Source organism: Podarcis gaigeae (genome assembly GCF_964106915.1).
Source record: "Podarcis gaigeae genome assembly, chromosome: 11".
In the NCBI taxonomy this organism is placed as follows: Eukaryota; Metazoa; Chordata; class Lepidosauria; order Squamata; family Lacertidae; genus Podarcis; species Podarcis gaigeae.
In genome coordinates, this window is record NC_139687.1 from 11599337 (window position 1) to 11621982 (window position 22646).

General features: G+C 43.5%; 1 protein-coding gene and 1 long non-coding RNA gene across 4 annotated transcripts in view; one reads left to right on the forward strand and one right to left on the reverse strand.

Moving 5' to 3' along the window:
• Positions 1–6398, reverse strand: part of SHC3 (SHC adaptor protein 3) — a 50203-nt gene extending 43805 nt beyond the window's left edge. The window contains exons 1-2 of one of the 3 annotated variants that reach the window (XM_083702035.1): positions 6266–6398; positions 4221–5069 (exon numbers count right to left, since the gene is read on the reverse strand). In XM_083702035.1, the coding sequence (XP_083558161.1) occupies positions 4221–4742 (522 nt within the window). In that variant the 5' untranslated portion in view covers positions 4743–5069; positions 6266–6398. Of the gene's footprint in view, positions 1–4220; positions 5630–6265 lie in introns of those variants that run through there. The other 2 variants (XM_083702036.1, XM_083702034.1) reach the window with 2 other exon arrangements.
• Positions 1–22646, forward strand: part of LOC310826877 — a 93890-nt gene that overhangs the window by 16925 nt on the left and 54319 nt on the right. The gene's annotated exons all lie outside the window — the stretch shown is intronic.

Here is a 22646-nt window from a genome sequence, read left to right on the forward strand (position 1 = left end):
GGGAACCTCACACATAACAACTGGTAGCAAACCCCCATTTCCATTATAAAGCACGTCCAACTTGTATAATCTGGTCTGCACGAGCACCGGGATGTGGGTGTATGTTCAAATGAGCATTTTCATTTTCATTGACTAGGTGCCTAAAAGGTTGATTCCACGAGTGGATTTCTCTTGTTCCATTCTCCCCGTTTGTGTGTTCAGACCCAGAAACCTCCCCCCTAAATATATTCACACTTGACTCAAATTTTGGTTTTGGCTTTTGGCAGAATTTAGGCCACAACTTTATTGATTACAGAAAGTGAGTGGTTGCATAGGCACTGGTTCAACTAGCTCCCTGCCATGCAGGGAGCGCTGACCCAGGACACCAACATAGGTCAGCCAAGGGTGAACACCTGGATAAGTGGAAAGCTGGGAACGGGCTAACTCTGCCACCCAAATGTCCCCCTGGACTCAGGCACGGGAACAACCCCCTCACAGGAGTTGACCAAACCATCGAGTCTCTGGATTCCTTTAATGGAATACCCTTCACATAGGGATGGCGAGAGCGTTCTCCCATCCCTATCACCTGCACCAGAACCTATCCGCAACCTTATAAGTTGTGAGGATTTGCTACACGGCAGGCGAAACCCAAATGGCAACAGCCAATCAGCCAAGTGGGGAAAATTCCTGCCGTGCCCCTGTCCCAACGACAGATGACACACAATGGCATAGCAAGGTCAAGCGCAAAGCCCTAAAAATAGGGAGAGGTGGGCAGGTGGTCCAAATGAACGTGCCGAAAGAGGAAGCTCCGGGTCACGTGCATGGGTATAAATAGGTCCTTCGAACCATTTGGACTGCGTCCCATTGGCCAGATTGCACCCAGCAACAAGGGACCTACCAATCGGGTGTTGTGGCTGTCCAAATGTACCCAGGTCTCACTGCAATACGTATCTTCTTCAAGGGAGGACCCGATATACACCATATGAACTAGCCTCTTGCATTGCACGGTGAATTTTGAATGTTGCTCAGAAAATTCTAGAATTGCTTTGGTTCCTCTTACCACTGAATTGTCGGGAACTAGTGTGTCGAACTACACATTTATCAAAAAATGGTCCATTTTGCTCTGTATTGTTAGCGCTGACTTTGATGCTGTTAGCAGACACTGGAAATGAATCAGTAGATATTGGAAACGAAGGAAGAATTTTCCCAAGAAATCAGAAAGCCAACGGTGTAAAAGCTCTTATCATTTCACGGAATCAAAGGCTTGAAGGAGAACTAGAAGGGTTAGGAGGTTCAGCTTCCCCTCTTTATTTGTTCTATACCTGGAACATCTGCGCATCACATTTTCCCTTTACCAAATAACATTCTTTCACAGAACATAAATGTGAACTACTGAGATTGTCCAAGGCCTAATTCCTCCCATTTGCCACCCTTTAAACCCCAGCCTCCAGTCTCCACCCCCCAAAGAACCATACACACAATATTCAGCAACAATGCCAAGACTCCTGTAATCACCATTTCTTAGAATTTCTATCAATTTTCTATTTCCTTGGTGGAATTTACTTCGCAGACCAACTGAAGTCAAGCTATCTATGACTCCTAACAGTTAATGCCAAAGAAACAATGCTGTTTCAGCCAACAACATATTATTGTTACCTTGTTACCACACTGGTATGAATACATCTATCCTTGAAAATGGGGGAATGACATTTGTATTTTTAAGCTTTCCACTTTAAATTGTTTTGCAAGGAACATAAATCTCTCACACACCACCATCCAAAATCAAATACTAAACAGTATAACTATCTGTCAAAATGTTTTAAAAGCCAGGGGAATATAACCAAAGCGACTAAAAACTTTTAGAGAATGACCACATTTTTAATCTACTATGATTATGTGTATAAATAAAGCATGGTGGACGAGACGGACGAGGAATTATGAAAGCGTAGTTGATTAGAACGGAACCTCGAGTTGAATTCTCACCATTTCTATTGTTGATAAGAGTTTGCCATCTATTTGGCAAAATTCATATCTTTCTGAAAGGAGCCACCAAAAGTACTTGTAGTTTTTATGTCACCTGTAAAATTATAGCTGTGCTGATAGTTAATGATGAACTGCCCTTTCAGTGTACCCTGCCTATGTGCCGGTTTTGAAATTTTGATTGGACGTAATCTCTAAAATACAAAAACGTTTTTAACGTAAGAACTTCTATTCTCATGCGAGTGAATGCTGCACTTATAGATGAAGAGTCAGATATAATTAAGAGAAGGTATAACCTAAGAAGAACGGCTTTTGTTAGGTGCTTTATGATCAGTAAATGAGCAATACAAAGATTTTGTCCATCAATGGCGTCATGCCTATTAGCTGGTATTTTTTTATATATATGTCATCATGACATGACTTACATTTAACGGTTTATATATCACTGGAATCAGTGTTGTGATGTATTTATATTTCTTGCTTTCTTCTTAGTTCTCAAGTGATCCTATAATAATCCCTAAGCCCTTGTGTTCACATCGTCTGTCTATCGACAGTGGCCTGGTCCCCATCACCCTTTTCGAGGTGCTATAAGTGCTATAAGCTATGCATGCTTAGAACTGACACTAACCACAGCTGGGTGAGAGCCATCCTCTCAAAGGTACTATTACCAGGGTTTGTTTTCTCAGCCAAAGCTCACAGGAGCTCAGTTCTGGCACCTCTTAGGTGAATGCCATTGCCATTCTAAGAGAAGAAGGAAGAAGTTCATGGTGAGCTCTGGCACCTCTTTTTCTAGAAAATGACTACTACCGCACTGGCTACTACCACTAGCAATAGTATCTTGCCAACCATAAAGCACAATATTGCACAAGTTTCTGGAATCAGGTGGATTTTGTGGGCAACAAAATACTTATGAGATATGACAGAGAACAGCTAGTCTGAGGTACAGTGTCAACTTACATGCCTCCCTCATTGTCAAATAGCACACAGTATGTTCTGAAAGGTAGCGATGAAGATCTTATTTTACCTCATGTGCTGTGGTCATTTTAATATGGAAGAGGGGAACATCGCCCTTTTTGGAGATGCTTCTTAATGAACCCACTTGTTGTAATTACCATCGTCAAACAATCCCCACACCTCTCATGTCCGCCAAAAGCACGCAGTCAAGACAGATATTTAACAAGATATTTAATACAAAATTACAACCAGTGGGACTAAGGTTAAAGGTTTGCACATTATAGCACTACTTGGAATACTGTCGCTTTCCCCTTTGAAATCAACAGAGCTATCATGAATGTCTCTCTGTCTGTCTGTCTGTCTGTCTGTCTGTCTCTCTCTCTCTCTCTCTCTCTCTCCATATCTATAAAATTTTTGCTTAGTCCTTTAGGATACAACAAATTAATGTTGCTGAAAATCAGTACAGTTACACAGCAAATAATTTATTGTTTGACAGAGTGATTTTTCAACCAGGTAACAGAGCACACATTGAAATCTCTAGTTGCTACAAAGTAAGCCATCAGTCTCACCACAATGCCTTACATTCTACCTGGTTAGAGTACACTTTTAAGAACACTGAAATATGTCTCAGCCATATTGGCCTAGAAATACCCTGGGATTTTTGCTCTGCACCTAAACTATCAGCGTGCTGAAAAGAAATACTGTTAAAAGTGGCTGAAAGGCTGTTATGTAAAACAAGACTGCATTTTATCTGCACCAATTGGAAAAAGAATATTCAGGTTTGCAAAATATGACAAATACTGCAAGCTGTGGCTTTTTCTCCACCAAAAACCCCAAACCACACACATACACATACACTTGCAAATGAAACACACACACATACACACAGAAGATATTCCATGCTTGAAATATGGCAAAGGATAAGCACAGGTTTAATATGCATAAACTCTTGCTTCTTCTATTAAACCCGACATATGAGAAATCATTATGCACAATAAATTTGCCCTATTCTGGGGGAGAGGGAAACTGAAGACTTTTGCTTTAGAAATATTCCTTTCCCACTGTTTTAAATCATGTTAACTGCCAACGAGTCAGCATGCACGCTTCCTTAATTAAAACAAATTAACGTGGATTTCTGACAACGTCTTTCTGCTTTTAACAATCTTTGCAGTGCTTCCAGAAATGAAATGTGCCAAGAGAAAACCTTCCAGCCTGCCTACCTGGCTGCTGAAATAAGAAAAAGATTCCCCACCACCACCACCCTCCAATTGATTAAAACAATAGAATGGAAAATAAAACAGACCAACCTTCACAATGTACGTCACTCCAGGTCCCAGGATCTTCTCGTTCGAATGCAGCCACCCTTGGGAGACTTTGCTGGCAACGTTGCTCCCTTGATTCCAGTCTTCGCCTCCCAGGTTCATTTCCTCTGACCATGTTTTTTTCCCTGTGTTCATCTTGCTCTTGTCCTGCTGAGAAGATGGAGTGGCAGAGGCAAGGTTACATGTGGTGTCTGAAGCCTCTGCTGCCGAGCTCCCCTGCAACTTGGAGGCAGCAAGCTCCTTCACTGCAGATGAGAGGTTCTTGATGCCCGAAAGGCTGCCTGAATGGGAGAGTTTCAGGTGGGACACTTTGTGCATGAGAGTGCAAATGGCGGTGGGTCCATCTTGGTCCTTCTGGAGAACCTCAGGAGAGACCAGGTACGGTGACGGTGTTGACGTTGGACCAATTGATGAGACCTTGCTGTTCATGGACAAGTTATGGATAAGGTCGTCAACCGATGTCACCGAATCATTCCTGAAGCGGTTATATTTGGTACGTTGAAGCATTCCCTTCTATCACGAACCTTGCATATGTTCTGACAAACCAGGGAACTCCTGTGCTAACATAGCAAGTGATCCAGAATATCAGCGATGGCTAGTGAACATTTGGCAATGGGGCAAGATAATAAAAAATTTTAAGTTGCTAAGATTTTTTTTCAAGAGATTTTTGCTTAAGGTTCCATGGTCAAGCTGGGTGCAGCGATAGTTTTCTGTGCAAGAGAACGATCCCAGTCCTGCTCAGAGCTGCCAAGTCTCTCACAGCAGAAGCATGACTCACACAAATGAGAAGGACCCTTTTCAACAAAAGGCTCAGTGAACGCTGCAAATCACTTCCTGTAGGGGGAAAAATCCACCCACTTACAGCACACTACCACCAATCAATTCTCAAATTTCCTTTTCCTCTCTTAAACAGATTCTCCCCCATCTTTCCTTCCTACCCCATTTCTGCAACCAGAGGTGAGTGACTGCAATAGTTCCAAGTATAACTGCGTTAACCTCCCCACCACTACCCGAACTACTTTTTCATTTTAATTTTTCCCCCTTCTGTCCTGTTCTGATGACTTTATACAGCATGCCTTAGTTCGGCAGGAATAAAGTAACAATTTCATGAACGACGTTCAGGCAAACCCACCAGCATACAAATACCTGGAAAGGCTCCCATAATACACAGGAGGATTTCAAATTCTGTGTGGGTTGAGAAATGTATATGGTAAATAATCTAGTCTTTTCCTTTCAGGTAAGCATTAAAACTGTGCTGCTCTTTACCATAATTGCCACATTGCAGTTTTTCTTTAAAAACTGTGATGCCATTATCCTTTTGCTTTTTTCATTTCCAAGAGGAAAAATGATCTTCGGGAGGGTTTTTAATGCAGCATTACACTGAAAACTTTTGGCTGGGCAAAAAATGCACCCACCCGTGTGTTTGGTGGGCGGGGGGGGGGGGGTTGAGTGTGGCAGTGGCAAGAGGCTTCTGAAACAAGGTTGCTTTTTCTCTCACAATTTAATGCAAAGGAGATCTTAACTTTACCTCTCGATACTAAATTTAAATCTTGAAAGCTAAGAAATACGAGAGGATTATTCAAGAGTACTTAAGGCAATGAGCTGATGCCTCGCTTTCAAAAATGAACATGAATACAAAAGGAAATGCTCTAATGCAGTCGTAAAACACACTTACTTGAAAAGATCCTCAACTCACACACCAAATCCCCTGATTTGTTGCAGGCATGCAAAATTTAACATTAGTCTGACAACCCAATATTAACCGTACACTGAAGGACTGAGGTTTGTTTAAGCAGTGTATGGATTTCAGTTACTTATGCTGCAAGAAAACAGATTCAGAATGGCACCGCAACTTTTTGAAAAGCAAATAAATAAAACTGCAACATGCAAGTCAACAAATTTCCCAGAGGGTAGCCCACACTCCTTTTTCGTACTAAAGGCTTAAGTACGGAAAATGCATCAACGCAGTAGCATGCTTCACTGCACATATTTTATGAGAAGACTTCATGATACAGAAATGAAGGCAGCACCTCTGATCCCAGTAGCGATGAATGAAAATGTCCTATTCATTGTAAAAGCAGGTTTCTAGTGATCTGCAGAGTAGCTTTTCAGCACACTGCAAACCTGCTACAACATCCAAACTGCATTCATTCCACCCCCCCACTCCGCCCCAGCTTCCTCCTGCTACCCTAGCAACAGCAAATATACATCGTATAGATCATTTCTGGTCTTGTGTTCAGCAACAAGCCGGAATCTCTGTCATTCAGAAATGATTCCCTTCATTAGAAGTAGATTTTAAAAAAAAAAAAAACCTGGAAAATGTGAATGGAATTCTCTGTATATCTGAATGAAAGAGCTGGCTAGCATAGCAGCATTTCTGTGAATGAAGCCCAGCCTTGCAGCCTCTGCCAGGCAATCCCTTGGATGCAAAGTATCTCAGCCAATAAGAAACAGTCTGGATGACTCATTCAACAAAGACTCTCTAAATAGTGGAATCTTCCATTTCACACACAGGTAGAATTTATATATATATATACATCAACTTCAAAAGATATAAACATGATATTCAAATCAAAAATATACACTTGTTTACAGAAGGCATTTCAAGCGATTTTTATTTTGTTTTATTTTTTACAATGTGTATTTGAACTGTTTGGGTGGTGATGTGTTTCACCCCTCAAATAGTCATTCAGTTGGTTTAGGCATCCTGAGGATAGGAATGTGATCATACATACTTAGATGCCTACGAATTCACATCGCCAGGTACACTGGGCAAATTCGGTCATGGGTCAGCTCCCTTGTAAAGAGAAGCTAGAATGTTTGGTACTTTTCAGTTTAGGGACAAAAGGTGGTTAAGGACAAAAGTGATGTTAATAAAAGGATGCTTGGTGTTGAGATAATGGATAGAGAGAAGTTATTCTCCCTCTCTCATAATATTAGAACCTGGTTCATTCAGTCAAAATGACTGGTCCAAGAGTAGAGGCAGATAAAAGGAAATATTCTACATGGTTCATTGTTAACTTATGGCATTCAATGTTTTGAAGGCAAGTACAGTGGAAGGCAAGTACAGGGGAATCTGGGACGCGGGTGGCACTGTGGGTTAAACCACAGAGCCTAGGACTTGCTGATCAGAAGGTTGGCGGTTTGAATCCGAGAGACGGGGTGAGCTCCCGTTGCTCGGTCCCTGCTCCTGCCAAACTAGCAGTTTGAAAGCACATCAAAGTGCAAGTAGATAAATAGGTACCGCTCTGGCAGGAAGGTAAACGGCGTTTCCGTGCACTGCTCTGGTTCACCAGAAGAGGCTTAGTCATGCTGGCCACATGACCCGGAAGCTGTACGCCGGCTCCCTCGGCCAATAAAGTGAGATGAGCGCCGCAACCCCAGAGTCGGCCACGACTGGACCTAATGGTCAGGGGTCCCTTTACCTTACAGTGGAACCTAGGGTTGCAAATGTGATCCGTGTGGGAGGCACGTTCACAACCCGCAGCATTCACAACCCACAGTGCTGCGTCTGCGCACACGTGACACAATTTGGCGTTTCTGTGTGATTCAGTGCTTCTGCGCATGCAAGTGTTGAAACTCGGAAGTAACCCGTTCCGGTGCTTCCGGGTTTCAGCGTGTCCATAACCTGAAAATGCGTAACCTGAAGCGTCCGTAACCCGAGGTACCACTGTAGTTTAGATGGCTTTAAAGTCTGGGACAGCTCACTCGGTAGAGCATGAGACTCTTAATATCAACGCCATAGGTTTGAGTCCCACGTTGGGCAAAAGATTTCTGCACTGCAGGACATTGGACTAAGTTACCCTCATGGTCCCTTCCAGCTGTACAATTCTATTATTCTGAAGTGGGATTAGAGACATTTATGGAGAATGTGGAAGAGCGATCTGAAGTTTACAGCATGTTATTCCTTGAAGGAGAACTACAGTGGTACCTCAGGTTACATATGCTTCAGGTTACAGACTCCGCTAACCCAGAAATAGTATCTCAGGTTAAGAATTTTGCATCAGGATGAGAACAGAAATCGTGCTCTGGCGGCACAGCAGCAGTGGGAGGGGCCCCATTACCTAAAGTGGTACTTCAGGTTAAGAACAGTTTCAGGTTAAGAACAGACCTCCGGAACGAATTAAGTTCTTAACCTGAGGTACCACTGTACTTGAAAATGATTTACAGATGGTATTTAACTCTGAGTAGAGTTGCTAAGATGTATAAGGCTGAATCAGATAAGTGCTGGAGATGCGATGAGATGGAGGGTACGTTCTTTCATATCTAGTGGACCTGTAAAAAGGTAAAAGTGTATTGGGAAATAATTTATAATGAATTGGGGGGGGGGGAATGTTTAAAAGCACTTTTCCAAAACAAAAACAAAAAAACCCAAAAAAACACACCAGTCCTTTTCCTTGGGGATAATTCAGATGGAAATTCCCAGGGGTCAAAAAAGGTTATTTATGTATGCCACTACGGTGGCCTGTGTTTTGTTATCCCCAAAATGGAAAATGAGTGACTAAAGAAGAATAGCAACTTAAACTGATGGAATATGCGCAGCTTGCAGACCTAACTTATAGAATAAGAGAACAGGAAGAACATACGTTTAAAGAAGATCAGGAAATTTTTATTGAATATATTGGGGGGGGGGGGAATTGTGTACACTTGAAACAACTGGCAGCATTAAGATAAATTCAACAGTGTAAATAAGTTTTGATGGATGTAATAATGGAACACACAGGGGAAAGGGCCTGGTCGGAATTTTTCCATCTAGCAAATTGACACTGGCCATTTGGTTTTCGCCTACCACATAGCAATCGTCACAACTTTGTAAGGTTTGGCGGTTAGGCATTGGTATGACTCTGTTTGGGGGAGGGGAGGTGTGGCCATCACCTGCCCCTCCATGTTGAAGGGTATTCCTTTAAAGGGATCCGGGGGTGTGGATCTTGTCTGAAGCCCATGGAGGGGCTGGGGCCATGCCAGTATACCTCAGTCCAGTATACTTGAAGGAGTGTCTCCACCCCCATCGTTCTGACCGGACACTGAGGTCCAGTGCCGAGGGCCTTCTGGCGGTTCCCTCGCTGCAAGAAGCCAAGTTACCGGGAACCAGGCAGAGGGCCTTCTCGGTAGTGGCACCCACCCTGTGGAACGCCCTCCCACCAGATGTCAAAGAGAAAAACAACTACCAGACTTTTAGAAGACATCTGAAGGCAGCCCTGTTTAGGGAAGCTTTTAATGTTTAATAAACTATTGTATTTTAATATTCTGTTGGAAGCCGCCCAGAGTGGCTAGGGAAACCCAGCCTGATGGGTGGGGTATAAATGATAAATTATTATTATAAATTATTATTATATCAGGAACCATGGGGGAACTCGAGTCAATGTGTATAAGTGGGGCTCCCCCTATTGGTGGTTTACCCTTATAGGACTCCCTGCAGGAGTAAGATACAGTCTGTTCAACTTCCAGTGCCTAAGCTAATACCGCTCACATTCTGTAACCAATAAAGTTGTGGTCTAAATTTTGCCCATTAACCATTAACTTAATATACTGTGTACATGTGTCATTATTCTTCATGGGGCGGGGGGGCTTGGGGTCTTGACACGCGAGTGGTCCCCACTGGAGGAATGGTATGGCCCTAGCCCCCATCTGGGCATGGACAGGAGCCACACTTCCTGGAGCTTTTGAACAGGATACAATTGCCCCTCCAACCAAGACTAAGCTTACCCAATGTCTATCTGCCTTACACAGACATAACACACACAAAAATGAAATATTTTACAGAGAGTGGTTTTTTTATGGTGGGTCCTTTGTAGTCCAGAGAAAGATGGGGCTAGGCACACGCCCACCCTTTTTTTGCAAGGCAGATTACAGAACTTCGGAGAAAATTAATCCATCATGGCCTCTATATGGTTAAAATGTGCTGCCTCTCTTTATGGGGGCAAAATATCTCTGCATTCAATTTTTGCCTTTTATGAAGCTGTTAAAGACCCAGGCACTTTTCTGGAATCATTCCCCCGCCTCCATTAAGATTGGTACATGACAACTCTCTAATGCAGATGTGTGGAACCTTTGGCCTTCCATATGCTGCTGAACAACTCCCATCATCCCTGGCTGTTGGCCATGCTTGCTGTGGCTGATGGGAGTTGTAGTTCAGCAACATCTGGAGGGCCATATATTCCTCACGCCTGCTCTAAGGCCTAGATGCCTCTCAAAAATTTGTTGTTGTTGTTGTTTAGTCGTTTAGTCGTGTCTGACTCTTCATGACCCCATGGACCGGACCAGAGCACGCCAGGCACTCCTGTCTTCCACTGCCTCCCACAGTTTGGTCAAACTCATGCTGGTAGCTTCGAGAACACTATCCAACCATCTCATTCTCTGCCATCCCCTTCTCCTTGTGCCCTCCATCTTTCCCAACATCAGGGTCTTTTCCAGGGAGTCTTCTCTTCTCATGAGGTGGCCAAAGTATTGGAGCCTCAGCTTCACAATCTGTCCTTCCAGTGAACACTCAGGGCTGATTTCCTTCAGAATGGATAGGTTTGATCTTCTTGCAGTCCATAGGACTCTCAAGAGTCTCCTCCAGCACCATAATTCAAAAGCATCCACTCTTTGGCGATCAGCCTTCTTTATGGTTCAGCTCTCACTTCCATACATCACTACTGGGAAAACCATAGCTCTCAACAATTACACTAAAGTTAATACCAATAAGGAAAAAATTGGCAACCATAACAGATGTAACAGTGGTCCAAAAGATCAAGAAGCCAAACTTGTCTGTGGAAGAACTAGGTTCAGTTTCCATGTTGACAGCACCATAGATTCAGTATGTGGCCTTGGGCAAATGACATTCTGCTCAGCTTTGGTTTTCCATCTGTAAAAGAGGAAATGGCAGCAACCTGCCTCGTAGGACACCTGTGAACACAATACTGGAAAGCGCTTTGCAAATGAATAAATAGTGCTGTTTGAGAGGATGGTAAAGATGGTTATCGATGCATGAGGCTGCAGACTTCCCTGGCAAAAGGAAAAGAACAAGGAAATGGAGAAATGTCACTACGAAGCTCTAATTCTGTCTACCCAGATCCTTGTAGGTTACCAAAAATTGATCTGCACAGTGGACGACTACTGAACATTTCAAAAATCAATTTCTTTTCTCTATGCCTTAATAAGAGCTGAACTATCTACCTGAGGCTCCTGAGCACTGGAAAAACAGAGTTCACATGAACCTCTGGTGAGTTCTGTGGGGTGGGAAATGAGTGTTGACCATCATTGATGGCTCCTGACTTTTAAGCATTTAGCAACACTTATTATTATTATTATTATTATTGTTGTTGTTGTTGTTGTTGTTATTATTATTATTAAATAAAGCGAACGCAAGCCCCCAGTCATTTTGATGTGACTATTCCTTTCTGCCCACGCACAGCACATTTCATCTGACACACATGCACAGCCATGTGAATTTCCAAAGGCGAATCAGAGCCACCATCGGCATCAGGAGAAAAAGCTGTTGCTGTTGGGCGTTCTGATTCAAAGCATTCCTGAGAAAACAAATTCATGAATGGGCTCGCAACATTCAGATTTCTCCACGCTGGACGTTTGGGTTTATTCTCATTGGACGAGAAGACGCCGAACAGTTCTTAGGCTATTGCAACAGCAAGAAGCAAGAAGAGGATGAGAAGAACCCTTGCCTTTTTCTTGTTTCACTAATGCAGACTTCTATAATTACAATAAAGCATCCTTGCAGCCTCCCCCTTTGTATGCACTGTATCCATGGCAATTTTGTTGCTATGGGTGGGCCCGATACACACATCGCTGCCTTATCTGGCTTGGGAAGTTGCTCCTATAAATGGACAGATTAGCAAAAACTGCAGCACAAATGCGGCACAGAATCCTTAGATCTGGCCTTGCAAGCCGTTGTCAATGGCTCCGAAGCCTTGCTGAAGTGTGTGCTCATGCCAGTTCCTGAGAAATAAACCATTGCACCAGCAATGAACGCACGTCCTCCATTTTAATGCAATGGCTGTCACAATGGCCCGGAGGCTTGAAAAAGAGCTTTGCCATTCACGTGGCAGCTCCAAAACTGGAAGCACAAATGAGTTGTACTTCCTACGCTTTGTATCCTGTGTGAGGTACACTGGCCTGTGGAACATGCTGAGTCTCAACATACATTTTATCGGCTTCTCTCTGTGACACACTATTGTACCATTCCAGGGTTCAAGACAGAAAACACAAGAGCTTGTAGCTCCCAGGGCTGCACGTGCACCGTAAATTTAAAGGACGTTTAATAATAATAATAATAATAATTTTTATTTATACCCCGCCCTCCCTAGCCAAGGCCGGGCTCAGGGCGGCTAACAAGCAATAATAAAAACAAGCGAAGGGCTTTAAAGGTCAAAAGCAGCACCTTAAATCTGACCCTGTACTCCACCGGGAGCCAGTGCAGCTGGAAAAGCACTGGGTGATATGCTCCCATGGCAGAGACCCCATGAGGAGCCACACTGCTGCATTCTGCACCCGCTGGAGTTTCTGGGACAGCTTCAAGGGCAGCCCCGCGCAGAGCGAATTACAGTAGTCAAGCCTGGAGGTGACCGTTGCATGGATCACTGTGGACAGGTTGGGGCGGGAAAGGTAAGGGACCAACTGCTTGATGCGGCGAAGGTGGAAAAATGTCGCCTTGGCTGTTGCTGTAACTTGCGCCTCCATGGAAAGGGAGGCGTCTAGGATTACACCCAAACACATGACTTCCCCCAAAGGATCCTGGGAAGTGTAGTTTACCTTTCGCTTCCCAATATTCTTTGGGGGAAGCCATACGTTTAAAATGTATGGTGCACAGACAGGAAAACAGATGCCCCTGCTGCTCTAAGGGGCAGCATTTTCTGCCTTCTGGGCAACTGGGGAGTGACAGAGTTGCACTATATCCATCCTGCTCTAGATATAGGTCATCAAAGAGCCCAAGGCTAATTTAGTCCCCAAATTCAGTTATGCATCTTTGCCAGGTGACAAAACTGTAATAGTTCTTCAAAGCCATTTTCAGCTCGTTTTCTGCATCCTTTATATCCAGTGCTTTTTTCCTTTAAAAAATGTTTAGGGCAGGGGTTGTCAACCTGGTCCTACCGCCCGCTAGTGGGCGTTTCAGGATTCTAGGTGGGCGCTGGGGGTTCTACAGCGCAAGTGGAATCCTTCTTCCATCGAGCGCTGGTGGGCGGTAAGGAAATTTTACCATCAAGATGCATTGGTGGGCGGTAGGTATAAAACGGTTGACTACCCCTGGTTTAGGGGTACAGTGGTACCTCAGGTTAAGTACTTAATTCGTTCCGGAGGTCCGTTCTTAACCTGAAACTGTTCTTAACCTGAAGCACCACTTTAGCTAATGGAGCCTCCTGCTGCCGCAGCCCCGCCAGAGCCCGATTTCTGTTCTTATCCTGAAGCAAAGTTCTTAACCTGAAGCACTATTTCTGGGTTAGCAGAGTGTGTAACTTGAAGCATATTTAACCTGAAGCGTATGTAACCCAAAGTACCACTGTACTCTTATTTTCATACTCATATTGAAATACTGCCCCTCAATGAGGCCAAACTTAGATTCACAAAATGTTTTGGGGTATGTGTACCCCTGCGTACCCCCAGAAAAAAATAATGCATTGCTTATATCCTTGCATCCTGATTGCGTCTTAACAGGAGGAGAGTGAGCCAATCTCTCCTGCGGGAAACACAGAGTTTGACTAGATGCAGGAGATGAACCGTCAAATTCCCGTTCACTTTTCAAAATCCTTATTAATTACATTCTATCCATATCCGTGTCCAGAGTCTACAAATTAAAACCAGCAAGAATATTAACTTAATTTGCATGTCATCAAAGGCGGGCGGGTTAGATCTCGTTAAAAGGGAAAAGGGGGGCGCTATCATTTAGGCTGGCGTCCTTTCTAATAAGACGGCCTGCCACTTAGACCGGCTAGCGTTTAAATCTTTCTTTTTCCAGCCTGCTTGGTATGAAAATGAAGCCCGGCGCTTGGAGGGTTAATCTGGTGAGTCGTGACTACTTGTAACTGTCAACTTCTCTCCCAGGATAAATAATTAAAGCTTCAGGAAGAACAAGCACACAGGAAGCAGTGGAGATTGGATGTACGTAGGTGTGGAAGGCATTCATTCTTATCCAATCAGGGAATAAAGAGCACATTATTCATGCAATCTGGTTCAGTCACTGCTACGTGACCTGAACTACAATGGGCGAGAGAAGCTGCCGCATCCAGAGCGGAGCTGGGAAACGCACAAAAGGAGGCAGAGAGGGAAGAATCCGAACTGTATCCAACGCAACGTTCCGGGCAGAAGAACAAAACGCTGCGCTGTCAACGTGCGCCTTATGCCTGAGACAAGCTCTTGCAGAAAACATACATTGTTGGTTCAGGAGTCCTCCCCATTCCAAACTCTGAGAAAGCTGTAAAAAGAAAGAAGCAGAAGACATATAATATGTGCACGGAGTCACAAAATGAATAAGAATCAAAGAAACGTTCCATGAACAGGAATGGTAGGAGTGGTGAGTCGCTGTCAAAGATCCCTAACATGGGAGCAGAATGCCTTTCCACAGTCAATATCCTACAAATGTGAGGTGATGGGTGCACCGAATGTCGTAGTAGGGTGCTCTGAGCACAGCAGAAGACAGAACAGTTCTTCCAGGATAATGAACTGTTTCAATGATCATTCTTCATCAGCTGGCAATAATATAAAATGAAATCCATTACATTCAAATACTTTTTTTAAAAGAATATTTATTAAAGTTTACAATAATAATACAATAAAAAGAAAAAAGAGAAGATAAAAAGAATAACAAAAATACAAAAATGAAAATATTTAAAAAACACATAAGGTTTCCAATGCTTATTTTTCATTAACTTATTTCCCAGACCTCCTCATACCTCCCTTTTTTGTATTCCAGTTCAAATTGTTAGTTCAGCAAATCCTTATCAATAAATTTTAACCTGTTTCTAGACCTTTTTTTCCATATTCTCTTAAAGCATTACAGCTGGAAACCACTTAATTTCTATCCAACATCATTCTAACATTCATTAATTTTGCAATTTTTCTGTAAATAGTCTTTAAATTTCTTCCAATCTTCTTCCGCCGACTCTTCTCCCTGGTCTCGGATTCTGCCAGTCATTTCTGCCAGTCCCATATAGTCAATCATCTTCACCTGCCATTCTTCCAGAGTGGGTAGATCCTGTGTCGTCCAGTACTTTGCAATAAGTATTCTTGCTGCTGTTGTGGCATACATAAAGAAAGTTCTATCCTTCTTTGGCACCAATTGGCCGACCATGCCCAGGAGAAAGGCCTCTGGTTTCTTCAGGAAGGTATATTTAAATACCTTTTTCATTTCATTATAGATCATCTCCCAGAAAGCCTTAATCCTTGGGCACGTCCACCAAAGGTGAAAGAATGTACCTTCATTTTCTTTGCATTTCCAACATTTATCATTCAAATACAATACAGTGGTACCTCTGGTTGCGAACAGGATCCATTCCAGAGCCCTGTTCACAACATGAGCAGAACACAACCCGTGTCTGTGCGTCTGCGGGTCACGATTCGCAATTCGCCGCTTCTGCGCATGCGTGTGGCGTCATTTTGAGCATCTGCGCATGCGGCGAAACCCGGAAGCAACCCTTTCCATTACAATGGTAACCTCGGGTTACTTACGCTTCAGGTTACGTATGCTTCAGGTTACAGACTCCACTAACCCAGAAATAGTACCTCGGGTTAAGAACCTTACTTCAGGATGAGAACAGAAATCGTGCGCCAGCAGCGTGGCGGCAGCAGGAGGCCCCATTAGCTAAAGTGGTGCTTTAGGTAAGAACAGTTTCAGGTTAAGAGCAGACCTCCAGAACGAATTAAGTTCTTAACCCGAGGTACCACTTTACTTCTGGGTCGCCGTGGGACGCAACCTGAAAAGATTTAACCTGAAGCAAAATTAACAAGAGGTATGACTGTACAGAGATTGAAATGACAGGTCTGCATATAAACAACCAAAGTCTCCTTTTCTCTCTCTTCTGCCTGTTTCCTGTGCCTCATATTAGCTCCTTTTAAATTTATTTCCCACTTTTGGGTATAATCCCATCAGGAGCCTTCAGAGCATCATGCATCATGAGGCCGTTGGGAAGAGAGGGACACACATAGAGGGAAGGAAGGAAGGGGAAATATTGTGACAGAAGGCCTTGAGGTGCTTTAGGTTAGCTATGCAGCATTCTTCCTTGAGTTTGTTATGCAGCATTGCTTCATAATAAACCGTTTACTCACACCTGTTGAGGTCCTCACCTCTTTCCTGCCCCCCTATCTGTTGGTCTATCTATCCATCTGTCTATCTATCTACACAGAGAGAGAGAGTCATAGCATAGAGCTTTCTAAATCACAGTAATATTATTTGTAGTAATGCTTCAGATACAGCCATCTTAAAGGGCTTCCTTGTGGAAAAATGAAACTTTTGGCAATGTATCTTACCGGTTCAAACAAAGTCATCTCTTTCTTGCAGCTGGAAGTAACTCCCCATGTTAAATAGGTTGTCTTCTTTTTAAATTCCCCTGATAGATGTGCCATTTTTGCTACACAACCACATCTTCTTTCCCTTGATCAGCATGCTCTAAGGCAGGTTTTCTAATTAAACGTAATTTCAAGTACAATAATAGCTTGTAAGCTTTTTATTTCTAACACTGGAAGTTGTTTTTTTTTTTTAACTACCGCCAAGCTATTTCATCTCTGCCACAACTCAGTCTCTCACACTCAGTTTCTTGCATTGGTGAAATGGCCTTCCCAGTTGTCACCATCTGTGAATTTGGGAGCACAACCAGTGCCGTATTTACATATAAGCTAAACAAGCTATAGCTTAGGGCCCCACTCTCTTGGGGCCCCCCAAAAATATTAAAAGGAAAAAAACTGGATGTACATTTCCAAAATATAAGATAAAAAACAAATAAAATAAAGCCTACATACAGCAACAGTGTTTTGTGTTGTGTAGGCTCCTATTTGCTATGTGCAAATGGCTTTAGATACCTATTAGCCCATAAATTACCATATAGAATATATTCAGCACAAAAGACAGCGACAATTTGTTGTTGACAAAGGACAGCTGGACATATAAAGGGCCCCTTACCTTCAGTAGCTTAGGGCCTCATCAAACCTAAATCCAGCCCTGGACACAACCATTGTTCCTAGTATGCTATTGTTTGAGAAAGCAATGGGTTTGGCTCCTAGTACTCTCGACTCTCCTCTCTGAAACCGATGCTTCCTTCATCCACCGATATGAACTAACAATAGAGTTTTGTTCAACGTAAAGCAAGCCCAAATTTCTGGGGGGAACTTTCTCTCCCCCCCCCTTTTCCTTTATTTTTATTAACGTTCTTATATCACATATGTATACATTATCATATTACATTACAGGGCATATTATAAAATAATTTCCAACATGTATACAAAGTTTATATACCAAATTAATGTACCGAAAGAAAGAAAAAAGGAGGAAAAGAAAGAAAGAAAGAAAGAAAGAAAGAAAGAAAGAAAGAAAGAAAGAAAGAAAAAACAAAGACATAAAACCATTTCAAAATAATATTTGTACCAACACTATGGACTTCCTGTCAATCTTATTGTATATTTTTACAAATGAATGTACTCTTATTATTGTATATTTCTTTACATTTTATCTAATACATTCCTATATCAATATGTACCCTTAATCTCTTTTTCCCTTTTCCAGTCTCCTGAAGTGTTAGATCATTTTCAGAGGAGCAATATTCTGCAAAAGCAAACAAACCTCACCCGAATATTTCCCCAGTAGTGCAAAGAAACGTGAGCCTCTCATGTAACTCTTGCTGCATGCATGTGCATCTTGAGTTCAGCAAGACTTTTGACAAGGTCTCCCATGATATTGCAAGGAAGCTGTGGACTGCATGAGTTAACTGTTAGGTGGATTTGTAGCTGGTTGACTGACCATACCCCAAAAGTGCTTCCTAATGTTTCGTCATCACTCAGGAAAAATAGTGACAGGTGTGGTGCTGCAGAGTTCTGTCCTGGGCGTGTTGTCGTTCAACATCTTTATAAACAACTTGTGTGAAGGAATCGAGGGAATGCTCATCAAATTTGCAGGTGACACCAAACTGGGAGGGACAGCTAATGCCACAGAAGACAGAACTGGGATTTAAAATGACCTTAACAGATTGGAGAACCGGGCCTCAACTAACAAAATGAATTTCAATGGGGACAAATGTAAGGTTCTCCACTTAGGTAAAAATAACCAGCTGCACAAATATAAGATGAGAGACACCTGGCTTGCCAGTGGTATGTGTGGAAAGCGTCTAGTAAACCGCAAGCTTACCATGAGTCAACAGTGTGATGTTGTTGTTGTTTAGTCATTTAGTCGTGTCCGACTCTTTGTGACCCCATGGACCAGAGCACGCCAGGCACTCCTGTCTTCCACTGCCTCCCGCAGTTTGGTCAAACTCATGCTGGTAGCTTCGAGAACACTACCCAACCATCTCGTCCTCTGTCGTCCCCTTCTCCTTGTGCCCTCCATCTTTCCCAACATCAGGGTCTTCTCCAGGGAGTCTTCTCTTCTCATGAGGTGGCCAAAGTATTGGAGCCTCAGCTTCACGATCTGTCCTTCCAGTGAGCACTCAGGGCTGATTTCCTTAAGAATGGATAGGTTTGATCTTCTTCCAGTCCATGGGACTCTCAAGAGTGTCCTCCAGCACCATAATTCAAAAGCATCTATTCTTCGGCGATCAGCCTTCTTTATGGTCCAGCTCTCACTTCCATGCATCACTACTGGGAAAACCATGGCTTTAACTATACGGACCTTTGTTGGCAAGGTGATGTCTCTGCTTTTTACCATGAGTCAATGGTGTGATGCAGCAGCAAAAAAAGCTTATGCTCTTTAGGCTGCATCAACAGAAGTCGAGTGTCCACATCAAGGGAAGTAATAGTGCCACTCTATTTTGCCTTGGTCAGATGACATCTGGAATACTGTGTCTAGTTCTGGACACCACAATTTAAGAAGGGTATTGACAAGCTGAAACGTGTGCATAGGAGGCCGACCAAGATGATCAAGGGTCTGGAAACCAAGCCTTATGAGGAATGGTTGAAGGAGCTGGGTATGTTTAGCCTGGATAAGAGGGAACTGAGAAGAGATATGATAGCCAACTTCAAATACCTCGAGGGCTGTGGCATGGAAGATGGGGCAAGCTTGTTTTCTCCTATTCTGGAGGGTAGGACCCAATCCAATGGGTCAAGTTACAAGAAAGCAGATTCCTTCACGAAGAACTTTCTGACGTTAAGAGCTGTTCAACAGTAGAACAGACTCCCTCGGTCGGTTATGGACTCTCCGTCCTTTGAAGCAGAGGTTGGTCATCTGTCTTGGATGCTATAGTTGAGGTTCCTGCATTGCAGGGGGCCTGGACTAGATGACACTTGGGATCTCTTCCAACTCTATGGGGGGGGGGGAATCTGCCATGCTACTTCTGTGTGCATATGACATGAAATCCAGTCCTAAGATGGCAGGGTTCTGAGAGTGTAGAATGGACTGAGGCAAACCACAGTTTTGAAAGTTCCTTGCTTTTATGGTGAGTTCCGGCACCCTTTTTCCTAGAAGAATAGCACTGTGTTTTATTTGGAGCATTACTTTTTGACTGACACAAAGTCAACTCCGGTCTCTTCAATAGCCGTCAAGCAGGAAGCAATAGAGAAAATATGCTCTGCAATTTATACAGGACAACGGTTACACGACAAGCACAAGCTGGATCTATCAAAGCACTCATTAAGGAACAAAAACCCTCTAGCAATCAGGATACGAGATCCGTTTTCGGGGGTGAGATGCTGAAAGCTCATATCTAGGGCTGTTTTGTACATTAAGATGCATCAGCTAGCACTTTGTAAAGTGGTACCTCGGGTTACAGATGCCTCAGGTTACATACGCTTCAGGTTACAGACTCTGCTAACCCAGAAATAGTACCTCGTGTTAAGAACTTTGCTTCAGGATGAGAACAAAAATCACGTGGCGGCAGCGGGAGGCCCCATTAGCTAAAGTGGTACCTCAGGTTAAGAACAGTTTCCGGTTAAAAATGGACCTCCAGAACGAATTAAGTTCTTAACCCGAGGTACCACTGTACTTCTTATTTATACTGTGGTCGCTGTGTGCCTTCTTTGTATGCAAAGAACAACACCTAAGAGTGTTATGGCCTGCCAAAGCTTCGGCCATAATAAATGTGTTGCTCTTTTGCAGTGTCACACAATTCTTTGCTGCAAAAGTCTTAACGTGGCTACTCCTTTGTTGTTGTTGTTGATTTAATGTGCGTTTACTTTGGGTGTCTCCGCGAATGGAAACCTTGGGGCGAGAAGCGCATCCAAGAGTTTCTTTCTCCTGCACGAGAAGATAAATGCTCATTGTGCTCCCCGCCCACTTTAACATCCTGTCTCGCCCAAGGTGATGCTACTGCTGCCTTGATGTGAGTGGGCTAGCAACGTCGCCATAGCAACGTGGGCCTGTGGGTGGGAGGTTTCAGATGGCATTGTAGGTTTTCCCTTCCATTCTCCCTGTGGGTTAGTGATGATGAGAGTTGCTTCAGCATGGCTTATCATGAGAGGTATTGGTTGGGATAACCCAAATCTCAGCTGCCTTCTGTCTGTGTGACTGTATGTTTTCCGCACTGCATTTGTGGATATAAGCTCTGTTTCTTTGGCTTAGCAGCTTTCAGTAAGGTTACAACGTTCAAATTTTGCTCTCGATGCTGGGTGACAATGTGGTCTAAACCACTGAGCCTCTTGGGCTTGCTGATCGGAAGCTCAGCAGTTTGAATCCCTGCGATGGAGTGAGCTCCCGTTGCTCTGTCCCAGCTCCTGCCAACCCAGCAGTTCGAAAGCACACCAGTGCAAGTAGATAAATAGGTACCACTGAAGCGATAAGGTAAACGCCATTTCTGTGCGCTCTGGTTTCCATCACAGTGTTCCATTGCACCAGAAGCGGTTTAGTCCTGCTAGCCACATGACCCAGAAAGCTGTCTGTGGACAAACGCTGGCTCCCTTGGCCTGAAAGCAAGATGAGCGTCGCAACCCCATAGTCGCCTTTGACTGGACTTAACTGTCCCAGGGGTCCTTTACCTTTTACCTTGATGAGTGTGTTTGGGTATAAGCAACGTTGCATGCCTCCAGTCAGAAGAGGGAAAAGTTGAGATTAACAGACAGGCAGGGGAAACTAAACCTTGGGGCGGGGGGCGTTTTCTGTCCCAAACTCCCAGGTTCCAACTCGCCCCCCCCCCCCCGTATGAGGCAGCCATGAAACAAGTTCTCATCATGTAGACTTAGAATCCAAAGCCATCCTTTTAAATATGAAGAAATGAGCCTTTTTTTTCTGTCACCAGTGGCACCTCTGTGTGATTTATCTACTCTTTTTAAGTAATGCTGGTCATGTGTGAATGAGACAGAACGTGTGGTAGGAATGGGAAACTTCCAACTTCTGGGCATCTAAATCTGCTCTATAAACTATAAACCTATTTTATTTTGAAACCGAAATGGGTGTTGTATTGTTCTTAGATATATTTCAAATCTAAAGTAATACAAAATCAACACAAAGCCCAAAATGACACACTCCCGCTGGATAACGAAAAAGAGATAGGAAAAGTTGGAAACAGGGAAATGGCATACCTCTGGATCTGACACCCCCCCACACACAAAAAAAAGCTTCGTGTTTTTCATAGTAAAGCAATGTTCGTTTTCTACGTGCAACCAGAAGCTCACGCAGTAGCCCACCTCCTGAGAAGCATGAGTCATCAGGAGCAATTTACGCCAGCTCTCCACTTTCTGCACTGGTTATTAGCAGCTTCAACCCAACATACTGTGGGTCCTGTCCTCTCTGCTATCGTAAACATGAGGATTAACTGAGAACATCTTCTTAAGCGTACCGTCTGCATGCAGTGAGGCACGTCGAGAGATGTTCTCAGAGGCTGCCTCACAACTGCAAACTCCCTTTCTTGTAGAGCTGCTTTCCCTTGTTTGGGTCCTCAGATGTTGTTGGACTACAATTCCCATCATCCCTGACCACTGGTTGTACTGGCTGTGGATGATGGGAGTTGTAGTCCTACACAACTGGGGACCCCAAAGTTGGAAAAGGCTGCCCTGGAGGTTTGCTGGAGATGTGCATCTTTCAAACACGTCACATATTGGAGCTCATATCCCGACATATTGGAGCTCATGTCCCGACGTTTCCGCCAAGGAGCTGTACGTGGGATATCTCACAACAGCCTTGTGAGGCGGGTGGCTGACCTAAGGACAGGTCACCTAAAGAGTATGAGAAAAGGACAGGCCGAAATTAAGACAGTGGAAAAACAAATGACGGAAGGAAATGAAGGGCTAGACTTGCTTTACAGTGGTACCTCTGGTTATGTACTTAATTCGTTTTGGAGGTCCGTTCTT